Consider the following 19,367-nt stretch of genomic DNA (forward strand, 5'->3'; position numbering starts at 1 on the left):
TTAAGATCCAAGGGGTTTGGATCTGTATTCACCAGGGAATTGGTGAAGAGTCTCTCAAGGCTACCCATGGAAGGGAATTAGCATTTTGGGAGTGGTGGCAGCGGACCAGATCTAAGCTGGTAGTTAAGCTTAGAAGTTTTCATGCAGGCCCCCACATTTGTACCCTAAAGTTCAAAGTGGGGAAGCAGCCTTGACATCCTTAAAATAAAAAGTCCCTTAACCAGACATTAACTCCCCAATGCCCATCCCCTAAATTCGCCATAACCCCTTCAGCCCAATCTCACCCACATATCAGCCTAGCACCCTCCCGTCCTTTCCCCCTACCCCCCTCATCTGTCTATCTCTCTCCTTTTCTTGACACCCTTGCATTATCTTCACTCCAGGCATGGGGGGAGGGGGGGCTTGCTCTGTATCTCCTATTTCTCTGGCTCCTTCCTCCTGTGTTTTTGCTCTTGGGGGGATTTTTAGTCTTTGCATCATTTGGATCTTCGCCCTTTAACTGACCTTTTTCCTGATTGAATTTTCTCCTCTTCTTTGTGCTTCCCAATTATAATAAATGCATTCACCAGAATTTGAAAAGGTCAGCAGGAGCCTGAGTGGCTGGTTTAGCCCCTTCTGGAGCCTCATATCCCTTAGTTAACTCCTAGGTCAGGAAAAGGGAAGGTAGGAGTGGGAGAGAGGGAGAAAGCATGCAGTCTTCTCCTGGCTAACATGCATAGGGTTAAGATGTCTGATTTTGGGAGAAGTGGTGGTGCCATGTCCCCCACCCACAGTGGGGTGTCCCTGGTCCTCTATATATCGCTGGCTGCATAAAGCGAGCGTGGTGAGAATTAGGAGAGTGAGGTTTGTACAAATCATTTGCACAAGTCCCAGGAGGCCTAGAGGTGAAAAGGCTGGAGAATGGGAGAGCAGCCTGGATTCCCCCCCACTCCCCTCCCGCTGCACATAAAACCATGGGGAGGGAGGAGAGGTAAGGGGCTCTGAGGCACACATATATAGATCTCTCTCCAGATGCACACACGCTAAAATTCTCCCAATGCAAACACAAATCCTGACCTCCCCACCACAACATACAGCCTGACATCCCTCCAAACCCACAAGATCTCACCATCAACCTTACGCACAACCACACATGCATGCTGACGCCCCCAGACACACACACACTCACTGATTCTCCAGACACAAGAAACACACACTGACTCTCCTAAACAGGCATGTTAAAACACACACAAAAAGCACACACTGACCATATGTACCCACATGAAATAAACATACTGACACCCTCAAACAATTGACTATGCTTTATTGGCATGACAATCTATAGAAGTGTTGACAAAGTTTAACAGACACAGACTCTTCATATGTCTGTCAAAGATGGGTATAGTCTGTTCCAGGCTTCACATGGTTCTTGAGGTATGATCCTATGTGTCCACTTGTCATCAATGTCCATTCCTAATGCAATGGCAAGTTGCTATATAGTGTGATGCTGTCCCTACCTTTTCTGTCTGTCTCCCAAAGTCAGGAAGAGTCTTTCCTCATCCCTTGGGAGATGAGAATTTGAGGAAATGGCTTTCTTGCTCCCTCATATTTTAGAGTCTGGAATGGAAAATGTCTTTCTAGTCACTCCTCTGCCAACTGTTGGTTGCACAGTTGCTCCCCTCAGGATTTAGACTATGCTTTGTGTGTGGAGAAGGGAATATTTGCCTGTTGATACCTACCCCCCCCCCAACCCCTCAGACACACACACCTGACCCCTCTAGCTCAAACACACACTCAAAGATTTACCCAAAACAAGCACAGATGCTTCCCCCAAGCACAGCTATTCCCATACAGAAACAGCCAGGAATTGATCCAAATAACAAATGGACATAGGGAATCAAACCCCAAACACAGGGTGAAGCCCTTTCCTAGGCAAATCATACTCTCCTTTGATGGACACCTGTCTCAATACATTTTGGCAACACTTGTATAGCTTGTCATGCCAACAAAATATTTAAAGTACTATTAAATTGGCACACACAAACACATTTTCATATACTGAAATGTAAACATTTCCACAGACATCCCCAAATACACACAGCAACACATCCAAATACATACTCAGAAGCACATACACATTGAGACACAGAGTGTGGACACTGATGCGCTCCCTCAAACACACACACTGACACACAATACATCTGTCACTCACACACCCTGCTATGCACAAACACCACCAGACACGCAAACAGTTCAATTCACTACTTTAGAAGGATAACAACTGTTGCCCAAGTTTGATGTAGAGGATGACAAATAGATTCTGAAGATCTGAAGTTTGGGGCAAGGGGAGTCCAGTGAGGATATTAGAGAGAGGGAGATCTCAGTGGCATCAGGAGAGATCTGAAGTGGGCATCTGGTAGAGGAAGAGGGTATGGGCAGGGCCGGCGCAACCCATTAGGCGACCTAGGCAGTCGCCTAGGGCACTACAATTTGGGGGGCAGCGACTGCGGCGGTATTTCGGCGGCGGGACCTTCCACTGCCTAGGGCAGCAGAAAAGCTGGCGGCGCTCCTGGGTATGGGAGAGTGCCAGTCCTATTCTGGTAGGGCACTATGCTGAAAGTGTTCGGTGGGGGGTCTCCAAACAAGGATTGCTGCAGAGAGGAGGGGTCCAGGATTTTAGAGGAGATATCGGGGAAGGGGGAGAGTTCCAGGGGTGACTCTAGGGGAGTAATCCCTGGGTAATTTCTGCGTGAGGCAAGGATCAGAAGATTCCAAAGGAGGGGAATGTCCTGGAGGTGGGATATTCTGGGTAGGTATTGGGGGGTCTTTTGGGAGAGAGGAGATTACAGGGGTGAGGTTACAGGATTGGGAAGAGGGAGGAGATTTTGGAAGGATTATGGGGGAGGCTCGAGGGGGCAGAGGTGCTGGGGGAGGGAGTTTGAGGAAGAAGTGAGTCCAGCGGGAAGATTGTTGAGAGGGGCTTTCCAAGGTGGGTGGGGAGGTTCTGCATCACTCCTCCCAAGGACAGACCTTTCTGGCGTCTGACTTCACTGGCTAGCGCTCAAGCCACAAGTGACGGGTCCCTTGGAGACACCTCTCTCCATAGCAACGTAATCGCTTCCCGTTAAGATCCTGACAATAAGCAGCAAGATGAGCGGGGGGAAAGAGACAGACAGACAGACTGACTGAGCCAGGGGAGGGAACGGGTCTTGCTGCAGGGAGCAGGAGGGCTTGGCAGCTGGGGGCCAGGTCTGTTGGGGGCCAGAGACAGGGTGACCAGACAGCAAATGTGAAAAATCCGGACGGGGGTGGGGGGTAATAGGAGCCTAAGAAAAATGCCCCAAAATCGGGACTGTTCCAATAAAATCGGGACATCTGGTCACCCTAGCCAGAGGGCGGGGGATGGATGGGATGTGCGGAGGACAGGAGAGGCTCAGCGGCGGGGGCTCGGCGGCAGTGGTCGCTGGCCCCCGAGCAGGGGCTGGGCGGGGGCACGGGGGCGAAAAAGGGAGAGCTCAGGGGCTGGGCGGCGGCAGGCAGAGGCAGGACCGAGGCTCTCGGGCATAAGGCTCCAGTCGCTCTGAGGCTCTGGGCTGCCCGCGGGGCCCCAGCCTCGGTTCTCCCGCCTCAGGCTGCCCGCCCCCGAGCCCTGCCTGCACAGCCAGCCGGGGCTGCGGGCGGGCGAGCCGGCAGCCAGGGGGTTAACGGCAGCCAGCGAGGAGAGACAGAGGCAGGACGGGGCTGGCCCAGCCCTCGGCAGCTGTTTATTTCAAGACAGTCTCTCGGTCTCCTGCAGCCAGGGCTCAGCCCCGCCGAGCCGCCCGGCCATGCGAGGCACCGGCCGCAGCCGACCCAGCCGGGCCCCCCCAGCCCCGGGCTCCTTCGCGCCGGTTGACCCTAGGGCGTCCGCCCGCAAGGTGAGTTTGTTCCCTGGCTCCGGGCGCTGCGGACTGTCCCGGGGATGCGGCTGGATGGGCGGGGCTGGGGAGGGGGGCGCATCCTTCCTCCACGCCTCCCCTGCCCGCCTGGCCCCTCGGCGTCCCTGGTCGCTCCCCGCCTCCAGCCGCAGCTGTCCTCCCCGAGCACCCCTCACCTGGCTCCGGGGCGGATGCCTCTCGCCCTGTCCAACACCCCCATCCCTGCGGCCCCAGGCTCCATCGCACGCCCGGAGACCTGTTGTGCTGGAGGGAGCGTGCAGGGGAGACTGTAGAGCCGAGGATTTGGACATAGGGGACTGGGAGGAAAAATGGAGAGGGAGAGATTCAACATACTTGTTACATTGGGGGGCGGGAATCATCACAACACAGCCCCTGGGTGCCCGGGATCCGCACCCGCAGAGCGCTACCATAGGGGGTCACACTCGCAGCTCCCAAATGCAGATCTGCGCCCAGTGCACAAGCACTGCCTTCACACCCCTGGTCCCAAGCACAGGGAAATCCATCCCCGAAAAGCACACACTCTGAATCGTTCCCGCAGACAGTGGGCACCTGGGATTCAGGTGCCCAGTACCTGAGCACACTGGGATCTATGCCCTAGGACACTTGCATTGGAATTCCCATTGCCAGTCACTGAACACTTCAGGATCCTTATCCCAGTGCATTAACATTGGGTTAACACTCCCAGCACCTTAGCACCATGGGATCAACACGGTGGGGTACTAGCACAGGATTCACAGTCTCAGCCAGCACAGCATCCACAAAAAGAAACACAGCTACATCCCACAGGATGTGGGATCCAAATTTCCCAGCCCCAGGCACAGTGACAGTGGGATAGCCCAAGTGCATTAGTACCATGATTTCAACATCCCCCTAACTCCAGGGCACTAGCATTTGCAATTCACACTCCCAGCCTCCTAACCCCACCCAAGTGCAGCAGAACCCACATCTTAGGGCAAATGCCAACTGCCCCAGTTCTCTAACACTGGGATTCAAACTTCCTGCCCTAAAAAACAGAGCAAATCATACCTTGACCCACTAGCACCGAGATTTGCCCTCCTACTGATTAAGTATGGTGGGATTGGCACCCTGGCACATTAGCCCTGAGATTCATACCACCAATGCCCAGGCTCAGTGGAGTCTGCTGCTAGACACTACCACTGGGATTCACAGTCCCAGACCCCAGTCCATCCAGGTTCTTATACTGATGGCTACCACCACAGTATCTGAACACTTCTCAGTGACAGCCATGATATCACTCTCTTCATTGCTGAGGGGTGGATGGGTCATGGTCAGTTTTGGTATGTTTTTGTAAATTATTATAAAGAGTAGGAATTTGGTGTGGGTCAGGCTGGGCAAAGCGGGAGTTTGCCTTTACCTCTCAATGAGGTGGAGTTAATGGGGAATGTTATTTTATCTGGTAGTGAGGTCCATAGTCTTGGCCCAGCTCCTATGAATGTTCTGTTCCTCATAATCATGAACCTCCGCTCCCCCCCCCCCCAGTTGACAATTTCATTATTTCAGTAGAAGGTATTTGTCATGTGAAGCCATAATTGCAGAGGGAGAAGTGATTGAGTGCTCATGTCATTGGGGTCAGTCCCATGGAGGGCTTTGAATATCAGGATGGAGAACCTGAATTGGGCTCTGTGTTCAATGGGGGCCCTGCGTGGGGTGCAGGGAACCAGGGTGATGCATTCCAGAAAATGCGTTGCTGAACAAACAGGCTGATGCATTCTGAATTAGCTGAAGCTCTCTGAAGGTAAAGTGCTTCATTCCTATATAGAGTATTGCAACAGTCTTATTTAGATGTTACAAATATACAGATCACTATGGCCAGAGCCAAGTCAGATAGAATTAGGTGCAATCTTTAGACCATCCCTGGCTAGCTTCTTCCCACTAGCATGACCTGGCTTGTATGTATTCAGCTTTAGTCAGTTGCTCATCATTCAGATGTTGTTCACTGCAAGACATCAAGAAAGCGGTGAGATTTATAGTTTCCAAGGCCACAAGGGACCATTGTGATCATCTCACCTGACCTCCTGTATAGCATAGACCATAGAATTTCACCAATTTTATTTCCTGCATCAAGCCCATAGCTTCTGGATGAGCTACAGCATATCTTTTAAAAATATATCCATTTAAAGACAATCCACCACAGTCCTAGGTAAATTGTTCTATTGTGGGATCCTTATTGTTAAAAATTTGCACCTTATTTAAATTTGTCTCACTTCAACTTCCAGCAGTTGGACTGTGCAGATAACAGCTGATGCAGAGTTGGCTATTATCTGCTTATTGCTGGCACCTCAGCCCTTGCAGTCTTCCTAGTTCTCTCTACAGTTTTATATTGAATAAGATAGCAGAGAGAATTGTGTGTTCTTGGCTCCCACCTAGGAGAGGCATTGGCATGATAAACAGTTGTCCATAATGAGTTTCTGAGTTCCAACTGCATGCAACAGGATCTGCACTTCAGGACACTAGCAGTGGGAGTCATATACACAGCATCCAAGTAGAGCATCGTCTCAGGTTCAGCCTACTAACACAGGAATGCACAGTTCCAACCCATGAGTGCAGTAGACTGTCCAGGGTATTAGTGCTGAGAGGCAGATTGCCAGTCCCTTGGCACAGTGGGATCCCTGCTTTATGGCACAAGCACCAAAATTTACACTCCCAGTTTCCAAGAACTATGGGATCTCTGCCACAGGAAACCAGAACCAGTGAGTGAATGCAGCTGGCTACACAACCCATAGTAACAGCACTGGGATTCACGTTCCCAACCTCTAAGCACAATGAGATCTGTTCCTAGTTAGTACATTAGCCCCAGTATTCATAGTCTAAGTCTGGGTAAATAGTGTGTGTAACGCTGCCTGCAATGACTCAAGAGCATGGTACCAACCTCAGGGCAGAGTCAGGGCCGGTGCAAGGATGTTTCGCGCCCTAGGCAAAACTTCCACCTTGCGCCCTCCCCCCTCCCCAAGCCCTGCGGGAGCTCCCCGCCCCCCCTCCGCCCTGAGGCGCCCCCCCACCGTGGCAGCTCTCCACCCCCCCCCCCCCGGCCCGGGGAGCCGTGCGGCAGCTCCCCACCCCAGCTCACCTCTGCTCCGCCCCTTCCCCGAGCCCTGGAGCAGCTCCCCATCCCCCCCGCCCTGAGGCGCCTCCCCCGTGGCAGCTCCCCCCTGTGGCAGCTCCCCACCCCAGCTCACCTCTGCTCCACCTCCTCCCCCAGCATGCCGTCGCTGCTCCACTTCTCCCGCCTCCCAGGCTTGCAGTGCCAATCAGCTGTTTGGTGACGCAAGCCTGGGAGGGAGAGAAGCAGAGTGGGGCGGCGTGCTCAGGGGAGGAGGCGGAGCAGAGGTGAGCTGGGGCGGGGAGTTCCCCTGCGTGCCGCCCCCCCCTTACTTGCTGCAGGCGGCCCTCCCCGCACCCCTGTACCCCAGCTCCCTCCGGCTAAATGCCGACGACGACTGGGGTGGCCAAAGATCCGGCCACTGCGGTCGCCGCCGAAGAAAATGCCGCCCCCCAAATGCTAGTGCCCTAGGCGACCACCCGGCCCTGGGCAGAGTGTTAGGAACCCGGGCGCAAACTCCAAATCAGTTGTGAGTTCTACACTTAGATTTCAGCAACCGAGTGTCAAGTGCAAACTCCTCAGGCACTTTAACAGCCTTATCATGGAGTCACAGACAGTCCCCTTGGGTACACTGATCTATCTTGCCACCCAAGTGAGCCTACCTCTGTGATAGATGGTCTCTTACACCAAGAATCACAGCAGTATTCAAGCTACTCTCAGTCCCAAAGGACCAGTTACTTACCCCAGGTCAGTTGCACGTTAGATCTCCCACCAAAGAAAGCACTTGGAGCCAATCTTACAATAAACTATATACAGATTTATTAAATAGGAAAGGGAAATTAAAGAGTTATTTACAAGGATAAAGCAAGTAAACATAGATACACAAATGAGTTACAGTCTTATGTTTCATCAGGTAATAGAAGCTTCTGTAATAAGCAAACTCTATATGTCTGTTAGGGCTAACCCAGGCTAAGCAGCTGGGGATCTCTTGCTTATGCCTAGAAACACCGCCCCCCATGAGTCCAAGCTGAATAGAGATCCCAAGTTCCTTTTGTTTGGGGTTTTTATTCTCCTGCCATATGATCTGAGTTGCAAATTTAGCTGATAGAAGGAGTCTACTTGCATGACTCTTCTTCACAGGGAGAAGGGCAGAACAGTACGTTTTTTTTTTATCTTTTTGTTGATGGTACACAGGGAAATTCCAGTCTCAGCATCCCATAATAGTCCATCTGGTATCGATGGACCTGTCCTTTTGGGAAGCCTGTAACACCCTTCTGTTGAAGATCAACACCTTACACTAATTGATGTCTCTCTCCTGTCTGGAGATTTACACAGTTCAGAGGTTCAGAATACAACTGCTCAAATATTGCCTTACAATATGGGTAGGGCCCTACCAAATTCACGGCCATTAAAAACACGTCATGGTCCATGAAATCTGGTCTCCCCCTGTGAAATCTGGTCTTTTGTGTGCTTTTACCCTACACTGTACAGATTTCATAGGGGAGACCAGCGTTTCTCAAACTGGGGGCCCTGACCCAAAAGGGAGTTGCAGGAGGTTTGCAAGGTTATTTTAAGGGGGGGTCATGGTATTGCCACCCTTACTTCTGTGCTGCCTTGAGAGCTGGGTGACTGGAGAGTGGCAGCTATTGGCCAGGCGCCCAGCTCTGAAGACAGCATCCCGCCTGCAGCAGCACAGAAGTCAGGGTGGCAACACCATACCATGCCACCCTGACTTCTGTGTTGCCTTCAGAGCAGGGTGGCCCAAGAGGGGCGGCTGCTGACTGAGGGCCCAGCTCTGCAGGCAGCAGCGCAGAAGTAAGGCTGGCACTACCATACCATGCCATCCTTACTTCTGCTCTACTGCTGGCAGCGGTTCTGCTTTCAGAGCTGGGCTCCCAGCCAGCAGCTGCTGCTCTCCAGCTGCCCAACTCTGAAGGCAGCACCGCCACCACCAGCAGCGCAGAAGTAAGGGCAACATTACCGCACCCCCCCCCAAATAACCATGTGAACCCTCCCCCCCCCCCACGACTCCTTTTTGGGTCAGGATGCCTACAATTACAACACCTTGACATTTCAGATTTAAATAGCTGAAATCATGAAATGTATTATTTTTAAAATCCTATGCCCGTGAAATTGACCAAAATGGACTGTGAATTTGGTAGGGGCCGAAATATGGGATACAGATGTTGTGAGATTAATGAATGCAGCAACTCACAAGCCTTCAATAGCGACTAAACATATTCTAATAGTAATATTTTAACAATACTAACACACAGGTGAGCCAGACTGATTCTAGTGGTGTGTTTGTCAGTCTTCAGTTGAGACAAGGGAATTGGGGCATGAACTAGAACCTAGTCTGCCAGCATCAGAGTGGGATCCCCACCCAAGGGCACCAGAACTCCTGCTTCCAGCCCCTGAGTAAAGCAGGATTCAGACTCCCAGCTCCCGAGCACAGGAAGATCTGCACCTGAGGGTACCAGCTGCCAGAGGCAGTGGCATCCACACCCCCAGGACATTAGGGCTCGAATTCACACTCTCATGCACACAGGTACTGTGTTGCAGGGTGCTAGCACCAGGATTTGCATTCCCAGATCTTTAACACAGCCTGAGGCACTTACACACAAATTCAAACTCACAGCCCCTAAGCACAGCAGGATCAGCATTACAGGGCATTAGCACTGGGATTTGTGCCACCTGCACCTAAACTCACTAGTGCAGGGATTCCATTCCCAACATCCTCTCCCAAGTATAGGTGGAACGACGCTTCAGTTCACTAGCACAGAGATTTACACTCCCATCCTCTATGTAGGATTCCCACCCCCAGGACAATAGCAGCGGGATTCCTACTCCCAGCCATTGAGCGCAGAAAGATCTGCACCACAGACCTCTGGAATTCACATTCCCAGCCCCTAAACACAGCAAGATCCTTATCCTGGGGCCCTAATGTCTAGTGCAGTCTGGGCAGGTGGTAAGCTGCACCTCAGAGGACTATTGCTAGGATTCACACCCCAACCTCCTGAGCCTGGTGGGATCCGCACCGCAGGACATTAGCACTGGGTTTCACATTTTATTCCCAAAATACAAAGGGGTTCATACCCTGGGGCACTGGCATCAGGGTTTGCTGCCAGTCTCTCAAGCATGTTTAATCTTCTAGGACAACGTGATAATAATCCAAATAACCTGGGTCCTGCTAGGAATCCTTTGGGCTCTGTGGGAACCTCACCCCGTCTTTGGGCTGAGCTGCATTTAAACTCCTTCCATGCGAGTACTAGGTCCTCTCTATCCATCACAGCTTGAGAGTAATATAACCCCTGCATCAATGAGATGCAGTGGCAAGAGTAGCTACTGATCTCCCCCCATTTTCATACCCAGGGGAACCCCAGGTTCTTTTCACAGGGTGATCCTGTCACATGTGGGAGGGGGAGAGGTTGCATTAGCAGATGGATGAGATTTTTTTTCCCTCTGTGAACCTTGTTTAAATATTTAGCAGAAGCGACCTAAAAATATCCCCACTTAACACATCAGGGAGGGCATCTCCCTTGCCCCACAGCCCCTACCTACCAATAGGAAGGGACTTTCATTTAAAAGGGTGTGTGGGGGGGAGGTTTCTTTTAATTAATGATATGCCAGGGGGAGACTAAACAGGAGGGGATGGCAAAAACCTTCGAAGTGCTCTCTGGAGTTTGAGTGGAGGTATGCAACAGATTGGACCTTGAGTCAGCCCTGACAGGACATTCTCCATGCTCAGTCATTCATGAGCTTCACCCAGACATATGCACACACGAGCTGTTTTCCACCCCTCCACAGGGTACCAAGACAGAGCAGCAGGGTCAGTCTTACACCCCCCCCCCCCACACACACACATGTCCTGATTTTATAGTGACAGTCCTGATTTTTGGGTCTTTTTCTTATATAGGCTCCTATTACCTCCTACCCCCCATCCCGATTTTTCACACTTGCTTTCTGGTCACCCTAACACACACCCTCATGTAGCTACCACAAAGAAATTCGCAGAGTATTCATATTGATTTTCTGTGTAAAGGTTTTGCTTTATAACCGACTCCCAGTGTCAGGCACCTCCTCACCCCCCCCCCCATCTCAGAAAAGAGTCTGTGACTCCACTGGGCACTGCTTAGAGGGAGGGGCCTGAGAGATGGAGCATCTCAAGGACATGAAGGGTAGCAACACCATGCCTCCTAGTGCCAGGCTAGAATGAAGGGAGAATGGGCATGGCAAGACTATAAATCCAATCAACAAAGTCAGCCTGTAGTTTACTATTATCTATGCTAGGTAACAGTATTTTAATAGGGAAAGAGTGGCAGAAAGGAGTGTGTGTGTGAAAGAGAGAGAGACGGAGAAAGAGAAGAGACCTGGAACAGAGTGTATGGAAAAACTAATTTCATGTTAGCCAATGGGAATATAAACACTAAATATTTGATGGGCACATTTTTGCTCTTAAATTCTTTAGCAGATCTGGACTTTTGTAGATGATTCACTCTCACTTTCATAATGTTCTTTGTTTATCACTGTTGCCCATTTTCTCTTTCTTTCTCTGACACACAATGGAAGAGACTCTTTTTTTAATAAATGGATTACTCACTCCACACTATAAACAAACATAGGAATGAAGATTCCAACTTGTTCTAGTGACAAGCAAACAAAGATACTGAATTCCTCTCTTGACCTTCAGACACAGCAGTCCCTGGGGAAACTGTGTGTGGTGTGTGTGCACGTGTATGTGCGCATGCATGAGTATTTGTGTGACTAAGTGTGTGCATATGCCCTTGCGTGTATTTTTGTGCAGTGTGTGCGCATGCGGGGGAAGGAGGGTGTGCCTATGTGAGTCTGCAGCTTGTGTGTATTTTCAAGATTGGTACCTGTGTGATGTGTGGACTGAGGAGCCTTGGCAGAGCTGTTTGTTGGGGCCCAGGCCATGAATAGCCAGGGATTATTGAAGGCTGCATATCAGTACTGAGTATCAGGGGGTAGCCGTGTTAGTCTGTATCTACAAAAACAACAAGGAGTCTGGTGGCACCTTAAGGTGCCACCAGACTCCTTGTTGTTTTTATCAGTACTGAGGGACACCAGGAGTGGTGGAGATGAGCTTATTTAGTCTGCGGAAGAGAAGAGTGAGGGGGGGATTTGATAGCAGCCTTCAACTACCTGAAGGGGGGTTCCAAAGAGGATGGAGCTAGGCTGTTCTCAGTGGTGGCAGATGACAGAACAAGCAGCAATGGACTCAAGTGGGGGAGGTCCAGGTTGGATATTAGGAAACACTATTTCACTAGGAGGGTGGTGAAGCACTGACCTGGGTTACCTAGGGAGGTGGTGGAATCTCCATCCTTAGAGGTTTTTAAGGCCTGGCTTGACAAAGCCTTGGCTGGGATGATTTAGTGGTCTTGGTCCTGCTTTGAGCAGGGGATTGGACCTGAGGTCTCTTCCAACCCTAATCTTCTATGATTCTATGGTGTGCACTGAACCTCCTTTTTTGTCTTTTAGTGAAGAATATGAGACAAGGTGGTTGCTGAGTGAAGAAACTGTTGCCTCTGCTATGGAGTCAGGTACCTGGTAAGTTCACAACTTCCAAAGTTAACTAATAATGTAGAAGGCACAACACAGAATGGGAAAGGAGCACTAGCTAAGTGGGGAGCTCCCAGATACTCCAGTCAGAGCCTTTCCTTGCAAGAGCCACCGTAGGAAGGGGGATAGGAATGCTGGCTGTGATGGGAGCTCTCAGCAACTCCAGTCCTGGCATCTCCCAGCAGGAGGTGCTCTTCTGACAACTCCCTCTCTCTCTCCACAGTGTAATGCTCCCACTGGTTTCCTGCCTCCACTCGCTGCAGCTCTGGACTGTCCTGCTTGTGGCCTTAGCAGTCTCTTCACATGGCGTTTGGTCTCTTCGTTCCCGGAATCCCCTTGCTCCTCGGCCACTCTGTACCCGTCGCAGCCCCTCAGCTGCCAGGCCTGTTTGCATTTGGGACAAGAACTCACCGTCAGAGAGAGACTCTCGCTTCATCACACTGCGCCAGCGATCTCTGACGCCACGGGATGGGGAGCTGCGTCATGTGATGCGGCTAAGGCGCCAGGCCCCAGGGGCCCGGCCTGCCACCCCCTCTGGGTTTGAGGAGGGGCTGCCTTCATCCCAGTACCCCTGGGCCATTGTATGGGGCCCCACAGTGTCAGATGAGGATGGAGGTGACCCCAACTCAGCCAATCCAGGCTTCCCACCTCTGGGTTACACCTTTGTTTCACCACATGGGATGGCAACGGCACAACCCAACTCCCACTCGCTGCTGCACAATGCGGGCCTCAACCTGCGGGAGACCCCTGCCACGCTGAGGCCCTTCTTGTTTGGGCCCCGGGGGGAAGGTAAATCTGCTCCACATCTCTTTCACCCTGCTCCTTATGGAACCTCCTGATGGGAAAGGCCAGGAGTGCACTTGGGGGGGAGGGGCTCCACACACCAAGCCCTCCTGCCCCTTTCCCTGCAGTGCCTTTGGGTGGGTGCCAGATGTGGCTCTCACACACTCTCTCTGTCTCTCTCAGGTGTGGATCCTCAGCTGTATGTTACTATCACAATCTCCATCATTATTGTCCTAGTCGCCACTGGGATAATATTCAAGTTCTGGTGAGTGGGGTTTAAGGGTGTGGATGTCATCTGCTTGGGCATCTGCAAGACTGCTCTGGGAGTGAGTGGACTCCACTAGTTCTGGGGGTTCACAGGGCCAGAGACACTGCTTGGACTTGTGGGGGAGGGGCTTTGGGGACAAAGATCTCACTGTGCTCAGGGGCTGTGTGCATGAGGAAGGTTTGGACATGGAGCCCACTGTTCTCAGGGTGCTGGGTGTATCAGGGGCTTAGGGGCACAGACCCCACTGTTCTCAAGGTTCTGGGTACCTTGGGGGACGAGGCCTCCCCTTGTCTCAGTGACCCTCTCTCACTGCAGCTGGGACCGTAGTCAGAAGCGTCGTCGTCACTCTGGCCAGCAGAGTGGGGTGCGGCAGCAGGAAAGTCAGCAGCCACTCACAGACCTGTCGCCCACCACAGTCAGCATCCTGGGACCCTACGGAGACACACTGGTCCCGACACCTGAGACAGAGGAGTCCAGGCAGGTCCAGGAGGGTGTAGAGAAACTGGGGGGCCAGGGGAAGAGCAGGACCTTCCAGCTCAACCGGTGAGTGACAGAAAGGAGGACAGTGAGATAGGGATAGAGACAGGGGAAGAGAGAGAGGTTGAGAGAGAGAGGACGCTGGAACAACAAGAGACAGACAGAGGGAGGGAGAGAGAGTGCAATTCTCTGATGAATGTCTTTGAAGCCCAGGGCAAAGGGAGATTGTTTAGTGGGGAACCAAGTGAGGAAAAGAGCGCATCTGGGGAAAGGAGCTCAGGAGCTGTCCAGTGCTCAGGGTCTGAGAGCCCGGGTTGTCCTCTCTCTAAGGGAAGGGCCTGGAGCCCTGTCGCTTGAGATGCTAGGAACTAGGAGCCTTGGGGAGAGAGTGGGGATAGGAAACAGTCCTAGCCAGGAAGGGAGAGGGGGACCTGAGGAGGCATCTTCCATCTCTGATTCTTTTATTTCACTCCCTTTTCCCCCCCAGGATCCCACTGGTAAATCTGTGAGAGCAGCGGAGCTGACTTCCACAAACCCTCTTGTCACATCCAGGGAGTGTTCTGTTGCCTCTGCTACACCAGGAATGATTTGCTTGTGTCACAACTTTCCACCACCATCATTAACTTAACCATCCCAGGATGTACTCGGGCAATGGACAGACTGGGCCTCACTGGTCCCATGCTGCGGGGGAGAGGAAGCATGGGGGTAACCCACAAGATGGGGTGACAAGGGAGCGGGGGGCGCAAGAGCAATTGGTGTTGTGAAATCTAAACCTCCTGACCCTCCCCCAACATATACACACGCACTTTGATCTCTGAGGATAACCCACCAGTGCATGCCTAACATGGGGGTAGGGGAGGTGGAGAGGCAAGGTCCTACCCCCAGTCCCAACCCCTCTGTTTGTTCCTTCCTGTGTCGTGTGCTTTGAAGTGTCTTCCGAATAGCTGGAGCTCCGTGGTTGCAGAATTCCCAGCCTTAGGCAGGGATTCCGATGGGGGTGGGGGGGGGGTGTCTTCTGCTAAGGCCTTGACCTCTCCTGAGGGACCCAGGTGCTGGCAGCAGCTACTGGTGGGTGTTGGGAAGACCTCACTCAGCACCTGCCCCCCCCCTTCCCTGGGGGAACCTTGCCTCTCCCTCTGTCAGTTCTGTCTTTTTGTTTTCTCTTTCTCCCAATGCTCCTCCTTCTCTCTCTTCTCTCTGTCTCTTCCTCTATCACCCAGTCATCATCATCATCTCTCTCTCACTGGGAAAGGCTGCAGAATAGTTTCCATGCTCGCCCTGCTTCCAGGCACTCAGATCTTTTGGACCCCACCTCACCAAGATTTGGTCTCCACTCTAAGGTGATGTTTTCAGAAAGCTTGAGGCAAAATCCTCTGGCCATTTTGTAGTTCAGGAAGTATGAAAAACAAGCCCGAGCAAGCTAACTGCCCTGCATACAATCCTGAGCAAGTCTTTTATAGGGCTACTGCAAAAGCAGTTGAAGCATGACACGTGGAGATGGATGGCTGGGAACTGGGGCCATCCATCTAGGTGTTGGGTGGGGAAGTGGCTTGGATTTAACAAAGGTCTGATGATGGTTTCAGCTGAGCCTTCTATCAGGACCCAAGCATCCCAAATGGGGTGAGGAAAGGGCAGCGGAGGCAGTGAGGGACTGATGCCATGGGACAGGCAAAGAGGGGACCGACCCTGTCCATGTTGCAAAAGGGAGCAGTTCAGAGGCCACATATGGGAATGTTTTGAGGTGCTATATACCATTCAGTTACTCCTGGACTGCTCCCAGCCCGTCAGACAGCACTTGTGAGAGACAGAGAGAAGGACAGACAGAGGTGGGATATTCACAGGTGATACAATGGCTATGTCATCACTACCAGAAAAGGTGTGTTTGTACAATCCTAGTGGAGACAAAGCTCTGGAGTCTCTGTCATGATGGAGCTAGTTCAGGTCAGCTATTGGTTGGGGGTATAACATTAACCTCATCTACCTATCTTGCAGTAAAAAATGGCTGTGCCTTGTCCCCACTAGGATTTTACAGTGAGCTAGCCAACATGAGATAGTCATCTTGGGGTAAAGAAAACACTTTTTTTTTTTAATTTATGGAGATATCCTATCTCCTAGAACTGGAAGGGATCTTGAAATGTCATCAAGTCCAGCCCCCTGCTTTCACTAGCAGGACCAAGTACTGATTGTGCCCCAGATCCCTAAGTGGCCCCCTCAAGGATTGAGCTCACAACCCTGGGGTTAGTAGGCCAATGCTCAAACCACTGAGCTATCCCTCCCCCCTCACTTTGTTTGTGAAGACATAGCCAAAGAGCAAAGACTCCACAGCACAGCTACTTTCAGTAGATAAACCACTGGAGCAAGAAAAGCCCTGATCCTGACCAATCGCCCAACTGTGCAAAGCAAGTCATTGGATCTTAGTAGCAGAAGGTCACATCATTTCAAGCTTTGCCACCACCAAACTGATTTTTGTTTTGAATGTTAAATTCTCCAGGGTTACTTGGGTCTCACAAGAAACACCATTGTCTCCCTTTATTCTCTTATTAATGCCTGTTCAGATAGAACCATCTCCACCTGGTGGAGGGGGAAAGAGACCAAATGGTCTGATGTATTTTTTATTTGATTCACTGACAAAGCTATTGATAGGGACATGAAAAAGTTAACTGTAATCACCTTTATAAAACACAAAAAACAAACAATAGACATTTGGAAACGCTGATGTTTAAGTAAAATTACAGGCTTATTTTTTTAAACTAGATTGGTTTATAACTATGAACTGTTTCCTTATCTAGGATCCATTTTAAACTGTCTATAGCAGAAAATTTGTGCTAGTTTAATCACATCAGTTTACAATGTAATCACTTAAACTAGTTTAACTCTTGCTTAAATTGGTTTGTCTGGTGTTGGTAAATTACCAGATTAAGCTAAACTAATTGAAGTGACATGCATCTGATGAAGTGGGTATTCACGCACGAGAGCTTATGCTCCAATACATCTGTTAGTCTTAAAGGTGCCAAAGGACTCTCTGTTGCTTTTTACAGATCCAGACTAACACGGCTACCTCTCTGATAATTTAAGTGAGGTTTAAGAGGATTTAAGCACATCTACATTAGAGATTTTTCACTAGTTTAACTAAATCGTTTTAAAATCAATTTAATTAAATCAGTGCAACTTTTCTAGTATAGATGAGGCTTAAATTTAGGTTATCAGATCTTCAATCCATTTGCCTGATGAGTTAGGGATGACTGTTCTACCTTCCCATTTGCAGCAAGAAATGACATAAAAATGTTTGTGGCACATACAGCTAATTCAATGCATGCTGATTGTTTTAGGGAATTTACAAGCTCTGCTGGCAAGAGGTGCGTTAGTAACTCTGAGTGAAATGTTTTTGGCAAATAGTAATTTCACCAAAAATGCATTTTTCAGAGCATGAAAATGATTTGCAAATCCAGGTTGAATTAAATGAATAATTTTGGTTAAAAAAAGAAAAAGTTTAACCATTTTGAAATGTTTTGTTTTGACTTTTCAAAATGGCATTTCATTTTCAAATTTGGCCAATTTGAGAAGAGTGAAAATGTTCTGAAAATGGCCAAATAAAAATGAAATGCCTTCCCCTCCCCACAAGTATATCATTTTGAGTCAACTACAACAGTTTGGTCTATGCAAAATGACATTTTTTTCAGATTTTCAGTTTGACTTTTTTTTTTTTTAAATGGGTTTCAGTCTTACTCAAACTGAATATTTTTTCTGGTTTAGCCTCCCAAACTGAAAAAAATCTATTTTTTGCTCACTTCTGTTTGTAAACTCTGCAAGCTCTCAGTATATTGATTTCCTTTATTTAAAAGAAAAGAAACAAACCTAGGAAATTAAATGCAAAAACTTTGTAAATACAATGTTAAGTTTGCACAAAAAAAACAGTAAATGCGGAAGAGAAGTCTCCTGTAGCAACATTACCTCAAATATATTGCACATGTAAAATATTTTTAGTCCAATTTTTCTAACTAAATATTTAGTTTAATATGCTACTTTTAGTATCAGTCACTATCTCACCTGAAACATACAGGATGTGCCAAACAATCAAGTTAACTGTCCTGAACAAACTTTCTCTGCTGCATTTTCTGACTTTAACTGAACAATCAAAAAACATGTTACCAAAACTTCTTGCATTTGGTAAATAATCTCACTGAGCCCGATTCTTCCTTGCTTAGAGCCTTATGAAGTAACCATTTTCAGCTGTGTACACTCCCACATCAAATTGTGCACTTGCTCATGCCCAGTTTGCACAGGTGTAAATGACAACACGAGGTACGAGGCTGGGAGAAACAGGCCTCTCTGGATCTAACAGTTTCCTCCTTCCCCACAGATGAGTTGAGTCCTGCAGTAGGAAGTCCTGACTGGCCTAAGCTCCAGATCCCCTAGCACACATCAGTCAATGTTTCCTTGCAATCTCTGCCCTGCCTCAGGCAGGAGGGTTCAGAGAGATAGCAACAGGCCAGCTTCTTTCACTGCCTGCCAGTCCCCGCTTCCTTAGCCTGCTGTTTTTCTTACCTACCTTTTCCCCTCTTTCTACTCTCACTTCACACTCCCGCCCCACACATCTCTTCCTTCCTGCTGTTTCAGTCTCCCCCTTCTTTTCTTGTTCTCTCTCTCCTGCTCTGTCTTGTTCTGTTTCTTCCCTCACCTATTTCTCTCTATTCTTCCCTTTGTGCCTTCCCCCTTGACTTGCTCTCTCCCTCCCCCACCCTTGTGCGCTGTGATATATATTTTTGTAGGATTATCTTCTCCTTGTGGTGAAATATTCAGTTCTTGTGGGATGTAAGTTTCAACATTTTTAAATAAACCTTTACAAAATACTGAAAACAAAACTGCTGCAGCTGTGTACCGTGTCATGGCAGGGAGCCCAAGAGGGCCATCACCCCAGGGAGACTGGGATGGGGGCATCACACATACAATCCTCTGTCCTGGGCCACAGAGGAGGCAGAATTCAACCCCATTCAATCCTAGGTTTCAGCCCTCTCCTCTAACACACATGAATTGCTCCCTGCTCTTGTGGGATCCCCTGCCTTCCATGCAAAGTGCCCTCTTTCTGCCACAGGATGCAGGCTTCATGTTCAGTCCCACGGTTGTTGTTTTGCCTTTTACATGCAATTTCCCAGCAATGTTCATGAACTTTTCATTGCATGATGATTTTTGATTGAAGCAGAGTGGCAGTAAGAGGAGAGACAGAAAAATTGAAAGAAAGGGAGGAAGATGGAGATATGCTGGGAGCAGAAAATTCGCTTGC

The 19,367-nt window shown here is 49.8% G+C and overlaps 1 protein-coding gene across 1 annotated transcript; it reads left to right on the forward strand.

Annotated features, from left to right (window-relative positions):
- Positions 1-3,093: 3,093 nt before the first annotated feature.
- PIANP (PILR alpha associated neural protein) lies at positions 3,094-18,948 on the forward strand. The gene is made up of 7 exons (XM_042855102.2): positions 3,094-3,228; positions 3,776-3,896; positions 12,478-12,546; positions 12,782-13,347; positions 13,525-13,606; positions 13,925-14,152; positions 14,574-18,948. The coding sequence occupies exons 3-7, from the start codon at positions 12,530-12,532 to the stop codon at positions 14,593-14,595; spliced, it is 915 nt and encodes a 304-aa protein (XP_042711036.2). The 5' UTR covers positions 3,094-3,228; positions 3,776-3,896; positions 12,478-12,529; the 3' UTR covers positions 14,596-18,948.
- The last annotated feature ends 419 nt before the right edge of the window (positions 18,949-19,367 follow it).

This window comes from Chrysemys picta, chromosome 1 (genome assembly GCF_011386835.1).
Source record: "Chrysemys picta bellii isolate R12L10 chromosome 1, ASM1138683v2, whole genome shotgun sequence".
Taxonomy (NCBI): domain Eukaryota; kingdom Metazoa; phylum Chordata; order Testudines; family Emydidae; genus Chrysemys; species Chrysemys picta.